This window comes from Lycorma delicatula, chromosome 7 (assembly GCF_047948215.1).
Source record: "Lycorma delicatula isolate Av1 chromosome 7, ASM4794821v1, whole genome shotgun sequence".
In the NCBI taxonomy this organism is placed as follows: Eukaryota; Metazoa; Arthropoda; class Insecta; order Hemiptera; family Fulgoridae; genus Lycorma; species Lycorma delicatula.
The window spans coordinates 142,504,953-142,518,679 of record NC_134461.1 but is presented as its reverse complement, the minus strand read 5'-3'; the positions used below and the strand labels follow the sequence as shown (position 1 = coordinate 142,518,679).

The window sequence follows — 13,727 nt, the reverse complement described above, 5'->3', positions numbered from 1 at the left end:
TCTCATAAATAAAAAACATCCCGTGTTAGACTAACTAAGGAAAGTGGTAAGTGAAATGGTTTCTTTGTAATCTTCTTTACTAACCGAAATATATGATTGCTTATCAGCTTGTCAAGCCCGCTGCATAAAAGTTGAAATTCAACCGTACAAGTAAAATCTTCTCTTGTTAACCATAAAAATTGGTTGTTTTATGAACATTATTTCATTCAGATAAAATAACTCTTTTACCTCAGGTGCTTTATATATATGTCACAGACACGACAAACTGGAAAAATTGTGTTTAACTAATTAATGTAACCCCTTTTGGTCGAGAAAAAATACCTTGGTTCAAATCGGCAGGGGAAAACTTTAATTAATTTGTATAATCTGAAAATATTGTGACGGGTTGCGTTTATCATTTTTAAACAATCCTTAATGATCTGGGAAAAAGTTTATTTGCAGACAAACTATACAGTAACACAGTTCTTTACGGTACACTGTTTATTTTATTTCAGACACAAGGGGAATGAACTTATGCTCTGAAGGTTTATTATTTCAGTTTATGTTCTGGTAGTATATGTATTTTTTCCCTCGTTTAGATACGTTAATGTAAGGATTTGTTTAATCAAGGATTAAAGTGTGTAACATTTACACCCTTAACTTTTTTTCGTAAGGGGAGGAAAAAGCTCTGCCAGCCGCCACCAGTCCCGCTCTGACGGCAGTGCGAGGCTTTCACCCGCTAAAACACCTTCCACTCTAGTCACGTAAGGACCGGAACTAATCCGTACGGCATGTACGTAGCCCCTGCGTGATCACCCGGGCTCTCGTCTATCTGATTCAAAACTACCCTGTAACGTCCCCTGGGGGCGATTGACGGACTGCGAGTCCGGGCAGCTCCCCCTGCCCACCCCCAGAGACTGGCCCCACGATCATTCGTCTTCGGAAGCCGTGCCTCGGTTCATCTGTTGATCCATATGCTGTCGAATTCTCTCTTCATGTTCCTTTCCGCGTATCCTGGTGGAGACCACTGTCATTAATTTATCCCATTTGTCCTTGCTGCTAACCATTACTCTTATATTGTTCGCGTCCACTACTACTTGCTTCACCAGTCTGACTTTCAAATCTTGCCATCTTGGGGCGAGATTTACATATTTAACTTTGTGAATCGATTATTTCACGTTCTCCATCCTTTAACTGTATTCAGTTATCTTTTTTTTTTTTTTTTTTTTTTGTCTTCAGTCATTTGACTGGTTTGATGCAGCTCTCCAAGATTCCCTATCTAGAGCTAGTCGTTTCATTTCAGTATACCCTCTACATCCTACATCCCCAACAATTTGTTTTACATACTCCAAACGTGGCCTGCCTACACAATTTCTCCCTTCTACCTGTCCTTCCAATATTAAAGCGTTATCATGATTCAGTTATCATGATTCCAAAATCTATTATATTTTTTTACTAGAAATTATTTCACTTAACATTTGTAATTATTTATAATCAAGTAAAAACTAATTACGTGTAAGAATAAATCAATATTGATAAATCTGTTACCTATGAAAATAAATATTTATTGAATAATGAATAACTCAGAAAGTAGTACAAATGAAATATTAAGAGACAATTGTTCTATCTGATAGAATTTTTTAACATATACGAAACGAATGTTTTATAACAATCAAGTAATTTAAAATTTTCAGAAAACAATTTTACACGGAAATAAAAAATAAATTTTATTCGTACGATATTAAATTTATTACGGTCAATCTTTCGTCCTTAAAAAATAGGTTACGATGTGCAGTAAATATAAAAGATTATTAAGACAGTAATAAACTTGTTTGGTGGCGGAAGAGAGATTGATATTACGCATTGAAGCTGGTATGAATGCTGACAAGAGAATAACTACATTCCCTTTGTACGTGACTCGACTGATATTCAAATTACATCATTTGTTTATGCGATTATGACGTCAGTTACACTTTATATTTATACACTGTCACTCTTTTAACTTGTCTATTGTTAATATGATAGTCACTTGTGAACTATCCACCACGATTTCAGTTAAACAAAATAGTGTATTAGTGTAACTATTCTACACCTAATTTCATTATATTAATAAAACTTCAACGTTATACTTTTATTGTGGACTTATATAATGTTAAAATCAATAATATAAACCCACCGGGTTGGTCTAGTGGTAAACGCGTCTTCGTAAATCAGCTGATTTCGAAGTCGAGAGTTCCAACGTTCAATGATTAGTAAAGTCAGTTACCTTTATACGGATTTGAATACTAGATCGTGGATACCAGTGTTCTTTGGTGGTTGGGTTTCAATTAACCACACATCTCAGGAATGGTCGAACTGAGACTGTACAATTCTCATTCATCCTGTGAAATAATACCGGACGGTGACTCCCGGAGGCTAAACAGGAAAAAAATGATTATTTATTAATTACGGTTCAAAAATTATTATGTTTGTTTTTTATAAACATCAAATGCGAAGCATTATTTGTTTATTTTTGGTTTTATAATTTATACTTACTTAACTGAATTCTCTTTTTTCTGTTTAGCCTCCAGATCTACTGTAAAGAATTACTTTAGAGGTTGAGTGAGGATGATATGTATGAATGTAAATTAAGTGTAGTCTTGTACAGTCTTAGGTCGACCATTCGTGAGGTATGTGGTTAATTGAAACCCAACCATCAAAAAACATCGGTAATCACAATCTAGTATTCAAATCCGTATAAAATTACCTTTTTTTTGAATTTTTAAAGGGTAGTTACATTTTATGTATTAATTTGAAAGTGAGATTGGTGGAAAATTACGGCATTTATCGTGTCCTTAAGAAAGTGAAATATATTTACATATATAAATGTGTATATAAACTTTTGAACTGACGGTGATTTTGGAATCTGGTGTTGTGGAACGCGAAGATATGTCAAAATTTTCCGGAAGTTGAATCATGGTACTTATTACAATAGGTAGCTTTCTTATGAAATCTACCTAAAACATTAGTGTCCAAAAATATAATGAAATAAACTATTTTGTAATTTGGGGGGGTTTTACTTATTTACAACCCCTTAAAATTGGATAATTTTTCACATCCCCCAATTTTTGTCGAAATTTTCCGGAAGTCGAATCATGGTATCCATTACAATAAGTAGCTTTCTTATAAAATCTACTTAAAAATGCTACTGGTTGTTATGCTTAAATTTTAGTAAGGATTCATTATCTGATTCGACAAAAGTCATATCGGTATTTTAAAGAACATATCCATTGATAACCTAATTATATTTAAATTCTGTACTTATTATTTTAGCTATTAATTATTCTGAAAATATGTATGAAGAATCTGACTGCAACCGTTCCTGTATTCTTGTTACTTTTCTTTTACACTGGATGTTTGATATCAACAAAAAAAATTACATGTATGTGTGTGTGCGCGGGCGTGAGTGTAAACTAATAAATTAAATCGGTATACTTCATTACTGTAAATATTAAGAAATTATTGTTAATTTAAATTCACACTAAGGAAGGATATCGTATTCATTAGCATCATAAACTTAATTTACAATGCTTATATAAAATTACTTACATCAAGTTGGCCGCCTAGGAAGGAGAAGTGTCTAAAAGGTGGTGTTCTGCCTTTTATATACTGGAAGATCTTTTTACCCTGTCGTAACCATTCTACCTTATGTAACATATCTGGTGGAATATTGTAATCACATTTTAGCGTGGCGGTTTCTCCAAATCGGACATATCGTGGCATTCTCAGTTCTACATGAAAACAGGAGCAACCTGAAAAAAAGTTAATCTTTTTAATTTCAGTTTGTTTTAAAGTGTTGATAATATAATTAATTTAGTATACAAAATATTAATTTGATTATTTTTAATGGCTTAAAATAATTATGAGTACGATTAAAGAAAGATAATATATAACAGAAAATTGGCCTTTAGATAAATTTGCTTGAAAATTTTAACGTTTTGTAATATAGCTTTCTTGATGAGCAATATTCATAAAAAAGAAACATTGTTTTTCTTATCGCGAGTAAGTAAACATTTTAATTCAAACATTTAAGTAACTAGTAATGCTTCCATTAAACTCAATGAGAATTTCCATTAATTATTTTTCCCCTTTTTACATTTTAGTTTCCTTTTTTTAATCTTTTCTTTAAAGGGAACTTCACGTCAAGCAAAATTAAATTTTATCTCCTGCTAGTTAGTAATAGACAAGGTATTTCACATCTAAGCAATTTCTTATAACGAAACGCCATCGTTTTAATTTTAGTTTTCTTGCCTCTTCCTCTAACTCTTTGTTTTTCTTTCTTTTTCACTTACTTTCTTACTTATTTAGGGCTATATTCTTTATTTTTAACATACTGTTAATTCACGTCAACTTTTTTAATCCTTATCAGCCTCTTAGTTTCTTTCAACTACTTTATTTTATTAAGCGATGTATAATAATGGTTATTCTTTATAACAATTAATTACAAATTTTTAATTATTCGGTAGCATTAAAATAAAACTATAATTGTCACTTAAATAATCCAGTTAAATTAAAACCAACAGAAAATAGAAAAATACAAGAACAATTATCTCTAAATATTATTTTAGAAGATTAAATAAAAATAACTCTTTCTTCTGTAATTAATTAATTTAAATGAGACTTAAAAATATAGTAATACCAACAATAAATGGTTCTTGAAATAGATTGGAAAACGCTCAGAAACCGTTTTACATAAAAGATTATTTAAAATATAATATTAGATGATTTGATTGTTAAATAATCATTATGATTAGATAAAAATAGGAGGTCATAAAGGAATAGTACAACAAAATTTATGGTCATCGATTATATACGAGCGGTTAACCATGTGCCTCTCGGGAATAAATAAAAGTTTTAAAAACTTATAATAAAGTTAAAATTTAAAAATTTTTCCTCGTTCTGTGATAGGTTTTACTCCTTTATTCATCTGTACTTAAATGTATGCTTGTTTAGAATATGATAATGTTGTACTATAATTGATTTGTGGGTGTGATAGGATGATAGTTCATTGTGCAATATTATTACGCTACACAAACTACGAAGTTAAATTAAAAAAAGTGCTTTCAGTCTTCAAAACAACAACAATCAATCGTGTCTTATTTTTTTTTAAATCTGAAAGAGTAAAATGCGCTATTATTATTATTATTTTTTTTTTTTGTTTGATGTTATTTATTTTTCTCGTTAGCTACTGCTGTTGTAATAAACAGTTTGTTAATGCATTACGTAGTACATACATTACTGTATATATTTTACAATATACAGAGTGTTCAGAAAATGACGCAACGTTATAGAAAAATGAATAAGTAACAATAGTAGTTGAAAGTGGCCACGAATAGGCGATTCACATAATCGAATACGATGTTGCATGTTCTTAAACAAATGCAGTATTTTCTGAGGAATTGCAGCGACACGTCGTTCAATTTCCCTCTGCAATTCGGGATTGGTGAGAGGATGAGTTTTGTAAGCAGCATCCCCAAGGTATTTCCACGAGAAAAAGGCAGGAAGAAATAAATCAGGAGACCGAGCGGACAACACCTCTTTGAAATCATTTGTCCTGAAAGCACTGATCCAAGAAAATCATAGTGTTGTTGGCTGTACGAGTCTTATTATAGTCCTTCTGAAACCACATGTACTCTAGCCGGTCAGCAGGTAGTGTTTACAAATTGTTGCACAATCTGTATATAGCGCTCATTGTTCACTGCACCGTGAAAAATGTCATGAAGATTTGCCTACGTGACGCTGTACACCAAACACTAATTTTTTGCCCGTACGGTTGATTTAGTTTTTCCGTACACCAAATGCGGGAATTCTATGCATTCACGTATCTATCAAGGTGGAACCGTGCCTCTTCAGACCAAAACCAGTCATCGAGTTCTTCCCTATCTGGCGTTACAGATGACATAAACCGCTGAAAGAAAACTATACGTTTTCCAGTGTCTGCAGGTAACAGCTCATAAACAACACGAATTCTGTACGGATGCATCTTTAAACGATTGCGCAATGCCGTGTGTGCACTACTAATGGAGAGACCTGACTAGCTCGAGAGGCGTCGCAGAGACTTGTTAGACTAACAGAATATGCATCTTGCATATCGTCGATCTACTTTTCTGGTATTAGCACTGCATCTTGGCTGCATCTGCCAAATTCCCTGTCTTTTGTAACTTATCGTACAGCCGCTTGATGGAGGATTTGTTTGGTGCATTCACAACGTAACTTTCTGTAAAGTGATTCTGTGCCTGGGTATAATCGGTACATCTACATTGGGAGACGATGAATATCCTCTGCTGCATTGTGAAACCGATTTTTCCTTAATTAAACATGCAAGAAAAGAACGAAACTATTTTCCGTAAAGTTGAGTAACTTTTTGAACACCGTATTTACGTACAGTGTAGTGATAGTGAAATTGTGTTATTTGTTGGTATGTAATGTTATTACGTATTTTGAATAAACGTCTGGATAATACTTTTACACTTACGTAATTTATTTTGTTATTTATACTTATACCACTTAATAATGCTTGTAAATACTAAACTGCAGTACACTATTACGTCATTTTAACACATATTAGTTTATTTTATATTATTTTTGGATCAACTGTGATTTGGGTTTATTCGCGATCCTTTCCACGGTTATTATCGCGGATAATCGGGAGTTGACTGTATATATACGTACATATATACACAAATATTTTTATCATAAATAATTTTTCTGTATACGCATTTCTCCTCTTAAACTAAGAAAAGTATCTATTAAACGATTCTATATATTTACAATAATGGTTTATATCGATTCCGATAAAAATATAGAAATAGGCAAAGGAGGAGAATAGTTGTTGAAATATAATCCTGTTACAAATAAACCATATTTGTACCATCCTTAAGGTGTAATTCATTGTAGTTTTTTCGATTGTAGCATAATGTGTAGCGGTTTCATAAAATAATTTATGGGTTTTTAAAAAGACTTCAATTTCGTCAGTAAATAAAGAATGACTTTTTAGATAATCATATCTGATAAAAGTAAATTATAATACGTTTTTTTTTTTTTTTTTTTTTTTGTCTTCAGTCATTTGACTGGTTTGATGCAGCTCTCCAAGATTCCCTATCTAGTGCTAGTCGTTTCATTTCAGTATACCCTTTACATCCTACATCCCCAACAATTTGCTTTACATACTCCAAACGTGGCCTGCCTACACAATTTTTCCCTTCTACCTGTCCTTCCAATATTAAAGCGACTATTCCAGGATGCCTTAGTATGTGGCCTATAAGTCTGTCTCTTCTTTTAACTATATTTTTCCAAATGCTTCTTTCTTCATCTATTTGCCGCAATACCTCTTCATTTGTCACTTTATCCACCCATCTGATTTTTAACATTCTCCTATAGCACCGCATTTCAAAAGCTTCTAATCTTTTCTTCTCAGATACTCCGATTGTCCAAGTTTCACTTCCATATAAAGCGTTCATTGTTTCTTCTAAATCCTTTTTACTCTCGGCTAGAATTACTATATCATCAGCAAATCGTAGCATCTTTATCTTTTCACCTTGTACTGTTACTCCGAATCTAAATTGTTCTTTAACATCATTAACTGCTAGTTCCATGTAAAGATTAAAAAGTAACGGAGATAGGGAACATCCTTGTCGGACTCCCTTTCTTATTACAGCTTCTTATGTTCTTCAATTATTACAGTTGCTGTTTGGTTCCTGTACATGTTAGCAATTGTTCTTCTATCTCTGTATTTGAACCCTAATTTTTTTTAAATGCTGAACATTTTATTCCAATCTACGTTATCGAAAGCCTTTTCTAGGTCTATAAACGCCAAGTATGTTGGTTTGTTTTTCTTTAATCTTCCTTCTACTATTAATCTGAGGCATAAAATTGCTTCCCTTGTCCCTATACTTTTCCTGAAACCAAATTGGTCTTCTCCTAACACTTCTTCCACTCTCCTCTCAATTCTTCTGTATAAAATTCTAGTTAAGATTTTTGATGCATGACTAGTTAAACTAATTGTTCTATATTCTTCACATTTATCTGCCCCTGCTTTCTTTGGTATCATAACTATAACACTTTTTTTGAAGTCTGACGGAAATTCCCCTTTTTCATAAATATTACGTTTACCAGTTATCAAACAACGTAGGAAGAGTACGAATAATTAAATTAAATTCTTTGATTCATTTTGGATAAATAAGGATGAATTTTTGTTTTCTTTGGCACATAATTTATATCTTATTTAATTTGTAATTATATTTTTATCAGTAAGTTAACTGTTACTACTATTACTCTTATTATAAGAACGTGATATTTTATTTAAATCATGCATATCGTATATTCTTAAACATAAATACAAGTACTACTACGTCATGATAGTAAAACACCATTAAACTCATAGTATGCTCCTGTTTATCCTGTAAGATAGGTGTTAGATATTTCTTCCTAAGAATCTGACTTAACATAACTATAAACAATGTAATATAGAAACTTTTTTTTTCTGTTTAGCCTCCGGGAATCACTGTCAGGTATTACTTTAGCGTATGAATGAGGATGATAATCATTCATTCATACTCAGTCATAAACAGTCATTCATAGATGATAATATGAATGTAAATGACGTGTAGTCTTGTACAATCTCAGTTCGACCATTCCTGAGAAGTGTGGGTAATTGAAACCCAACTACCAAAGAACACCGGTATCCACGATCTAGTATTCAAATCGGTATAAAATTAACTGCCTTTACTACAATTTGAATGTTGTAACTCTCGTAACTGCCATAGAAAAATAATCTTTCGTAAAAAAGACGCATTTTAATCTTTTTTTTTAACTAATCACTACTTTTTTTTTTAATTCCTGTTCCTTTACTAAACATTCTTTCCTAATCCTGTACTTGTCTTCCTAATTCTGTGCTTCTTCCCTTCCTAATCCTGTAAGCATTATAATCATTCGTGTTTCTCTTCCTGTGCTTTTTTTCACTTTTCTCCTCTTTAACCCTTTGTAAAGACAACTTCTAAGCAGGACGTATGATGTTCTTTTTATAATTTTTATCAAATTCTTCCTCTCTCATATATTTTGCAATACTTTCTCATTTCTTATTTCATCTTTCCACTTTACTTTTTCCATTCTTCTCAACTACATTTCAAAATTATCCAAGTACTTCTGATCTACCTCGATTCTCACATTTTTTTCCTGTATAACTTCCGGAAACCGCTGTTGGCTATTATTTCAGAGAACGAAAGGTACTAAAGTAAAAGAACTCCTTTACTAGAATTTGAACATTGGAACTTTCGACTTCGAAATCAGCTGATCTGCGAAGACGCGTTCACCACTAACTTCACCGCGTTCGTGATCCTAACTCATTTTTCCTGCTTAGTCTCCGGGAATCACGGACAGGTATTACTTCAGAGGATGAATAATGATTATATGTATGAATGTAAGTAAAGTGTAGTCTTGTACAATCCAGGTCGACCATTCCTGAGATGTGTGGTTAATTGAAACCCAACCACCAAAAAACACCAGTATCTGCGATCTAGTATTCAAATCGGTATAAAAGTAATTGCCTTTACTACGATTTGAACGTTGTAACTCTCGAATTTGAAATCAGCTGATTTGCGAAGACGCGTTCACCAATAGACCAACCCGGTCGGGTACGTGATTTTAATTTATATGACAACAATTTCATGTAAAGCATTTCACAAAATTTCTTTCTCAATACAATTAGATCTTCCATTCTATCAGTAACAATTCTTTTCTTTTTTTTTTTTTTGTTTAACAATACTAAAATAATTTAATCGATTAAACTAGATTACGAAGTTACGTATTACAAAGTAATTCGTATGAATCCGTTTGAAAATATAATTTCAAGAATCATGTTTAATTTTTAAAAAAATATATTATTCATTTAAAAAATACATTCATTATATAAAGCTAATAAAACGTAGATTAACTGAAGTAATCGGAACAAAGGAAGTTAGAGCTCTTTGATTCATTAGTGCGTGCTCGTAGCGATTTAATCATCATTTGTTTTTTAATTAATATAATTTTTCTATTTTTTTATTTATTTTTTAATATTTAAAAAATAAATAAATAACTAAATAAATAAATAACCAGTCGGTTATTTGTACCGACTGGTAGTTTGAAGGAGTAGACACAATACAGGATGTGAAGTAGAGATAGTTTTTTTAATATTTCATGACTCGATATTTCCATTTTAGGTTGTATACATTTGTTATTATTACCTACAAATTTAACTGAGATTTGTGTAGTAATATGTAATTGTTTTATAATACTGTAAATGAATTAGATACTATCAGAGAAAGTTAGATAGTTCTCATAAACTAGGATAACTGAGTTGTTTTCTGACCAAAGTGAGATTATTTGTAAATTATTATGTTGTGAATAATAATAATAAATGAAATATAACAAGAAATTTGTTACAATAATTTACCATTATTAATAAACTCATGTAAACAATGAATATATCTTTCAAAGAAACTTGTCCTAAATAGTTATGATCCCATGGAATATTTGCGGGTAGCTTAATGTACAACCACTAGATTTCAAGTGGTTAAAGTTATTTACAGAGAAATTCATATCACCTCTGTTATTTGGATACTTATATGTACTCAATTCTCTGGTGTAATTGCGCTTTTACATTAAGTTGAAAATTCATGAATATTAATTTTAACGAAACGATTTATGAATGAAGATATTTTACGTAAAGGGTAAATATTTGCAAATTTAATCTGTGATAAATTAATATTTTTTACATAAATATTTTATATAAAAGCGTGGATATTATTATTAAGCGTTAAACTTAAGTTGTGTATTACAATCTTCATATTTTGGAAAACAAGAAATGGATCAAATACAAAACGATCTTAGAATCTAAAACTAGTTGGTTATTTCATTTTTTAAACGATTATTATCAATATATACTAAGGAACTGATAAAAAATTAAATAAAAATGTATTGATAAAGAAATAATAAAAGCTAGTATACTCTCAAACCCAGATTATTTACAATGTAAGTTGTTAGGAAAGTTCTCGACCTGTCAAAGAAAATACCAGATTTTTCAGAAATTTTATTTTATTTTTAAATTCGATACAATTAGACGACCAAAAATGTTCCAACTTTTTAATATCCTCATTACAATGCGGTTTATCCAACTCTGCAAAATGAACGGTTGTCTCAGCACTGACCTCATCATTTCAAGTAAATATTCATCTAGCCATTTCTTCAGGTTTGAGAAGAGGAAGTAATGGCTAAGAGAAAAATTCCGGCGAAAGTGTGGGAACATTTCGAAACAAGGTCGTAAAGTTTAGCAGCAAGAACCCGAAATGTGTATGCAGACGCATTTTCGCGGTGAAAGAGCAATTTCTTTTTGATAAGATGCTGAAGTAATTCCTGAATAGCACTCTCAATCGGTCCAGTAGTATAAAGTAATATTTCCTGGTGTTGGTACTAGTTTTTTTCCGTGTAGTCTATAGCACCACATTACGAGAATTCCCACAAACCGTAGCCACGTCTTTTCCTGAAGGTGAAACCGTTTCTCGCTTCATTGGCGCACTTTTACTTTGTTCTAACCATCGGTTGGACTTCTGTTTGGTCTCTGGGGTGTACTAGTGATCCGTGTTTCATTTACTATTATAAAACGTCGAAGAATCCCATTTAAATAAGTTTAAATACCTTTGAAAAGTATTCAGTGGAATGCGTTCGTTTTCGATCAACTGTTAACAAACGCGTCATTTCCCCATAAAGCGGAAAGGTTTTCATACCCAGAACATCATGTAAAATGTAGCAAACACGGTCTATCGAGATGTTTTCTAAGTCAGTAAGCTCGCCTACTTCCAGTCAGCAATCATTTAATACGGCATTGTCGATTTTTGTAATGATTTTTTCGATGTTAGGAATATTAGGCGTCCAGAGCGTTCAAAATCTGAATAAATATAAGATTACGTTGAAATTTAGCAACCCCCATTTTTACCGTTGACAACGAAAAGGAAGAATCCTGTAAAGCGGAATATAACTCATTTTCTATGTCCATTGAAATTAAACGTTTTAAAAACAAATAATTTATGAGAGCTCGAACTTCAGAAAATATCATATTTGTTTGATTTACTCGATCGATCTTCACAAACAAGCAACTAAACATACAGCAACACGTCATCTAAAAATCATACTTAAAAAATATTATTGTCACTTGGTCATACTTACTCCATCCCTGAGTCAGACCGAGGACTTTCCAAACTATCCTGATATTCATAGCTGTTTTTTTTAATTACGTACATCATCATAACGTACATTACGTACTCATTACATACATCACCATAATTATAACAGAGAATGGATAAAACGTTTCACAGTCTTCTAGACTTTTTTCAAAAGTTAGACACAATCCCGTACTCGTTAACATTACAAGACATATGTGTTGAATACTTATCTTTTTTTTTAAGCCTCCGGGACCCCTCTTAGGTATAATTTCAAAGAATTAAATGAAATGTCAATTTTTTAGCGTGTGAAAATGATATGTCTGATCGTGATTCGAACCCGGAACCTCCGTTTTAAAGGTCGGAACATTACCACTCGCGCCACGGAGGTCGGCTATATATTGAATACATGCAACCAACTGAAATACATATCAAAATAGGGAATAATCGACTATGTCTAGCTGAAATACAGATTATAATCACTATTTTAAACGGTGATTTTTACCTCTAAATATCGATTAATTCCCGTTAAATTTAATTATTGATAAACACCGGCCAAATTTCATATAATGTGATGTACACATAAGTTTATACTTACCTTGATTGAATTTACATTTTTATTTCAAATGTCTTTTTTATAAAAAAAAGGAAATTTTTTAAAATCCAATTTTCTCCAATTATGATTTATCTGTTAAAATACAAGGAAGCCTAACAATATTTTCCTCTACATTCAGATTTAAATTCCGTAAAAGTGAAAAATTTTAGTTATGTAATTTGGTAATAATTAGCAGGTATAATTGGTGTTCAGTTTGTTTTGTAGTTCATTTTGTATCTGTATTGAATTAAAATAGGGTTTAAAATTATTTTTAAAAAAATTAGTTTTGTGTTTCATTGTAGATAGAAAAATAATACATGATACTTTTGTCATTCGTGAAGAATTCTACATGAGATTTTCTAATTCTTCATCACCAATCGGTTAATATTTGTATAAGCCGAACATAAAATTAGAAAATACTGAACGCGCCTTTGTTTGAAATGCTCCATGATCAAATAGGCCAAAATCTTATTGCTTTTCAAAAAACAAATAATTTGTTGCAAAGGAATTCGTAAAGAATTCTTCAATATAAACTAAAAAGCTTCTGTTATGCTCAACATACTCATTACGTAAGGCTAATTGAAATTAATTTTAAATCTTATGAGAAAAGAAGATTCATTCATATACTTCTCGAAGATGATTTTCAACAGAAGGATGAAATATTTAAGGAATTAATTTGTTAATGTAAGATATCGTTATTTCTCTGCATCAGTCGCAGTTTAAATAATTCCTCTAATATACAAGGAGCGATTGAAATTTAATATAGAACGTAAAGGGGAAACAGAATTCGTACAAAGCTACAGGTGCTGCCATCTTGTAATTTAATTTTTATGCAATATTTTGTTAGTTTTATTGTTTATAAGAAAGTTTTTACAAATATTCTGAAATGGATTAATTGTATGTATGGAGCTTACGAGCAT

General features: G+C 31.5%; 1 protein-coding gene across 1 annotated transcript in view; it reads right to left on the bottom strand.

Annotated features, from left to right (window-relative positions):
• LOC142328123 (cell adhesion molecule 1-like) overlaps positions 1-13,727 on the bottom strand; it is a 615,871-nt gene that overhangs the window by 173,856 nt on the left and 428,288 nt on the right. Inside the window, exon 3 of the mRNA XM_075371644.1 lies at positions 3,568-3,770. Within this exon, the coding sequence (XP_075227759.1) occupies positions 3,568-3,770 (203 nt within the window). The remainder of the gene's footprint in view (positions 1-3,567; positions 3,771-13,727) is intronic.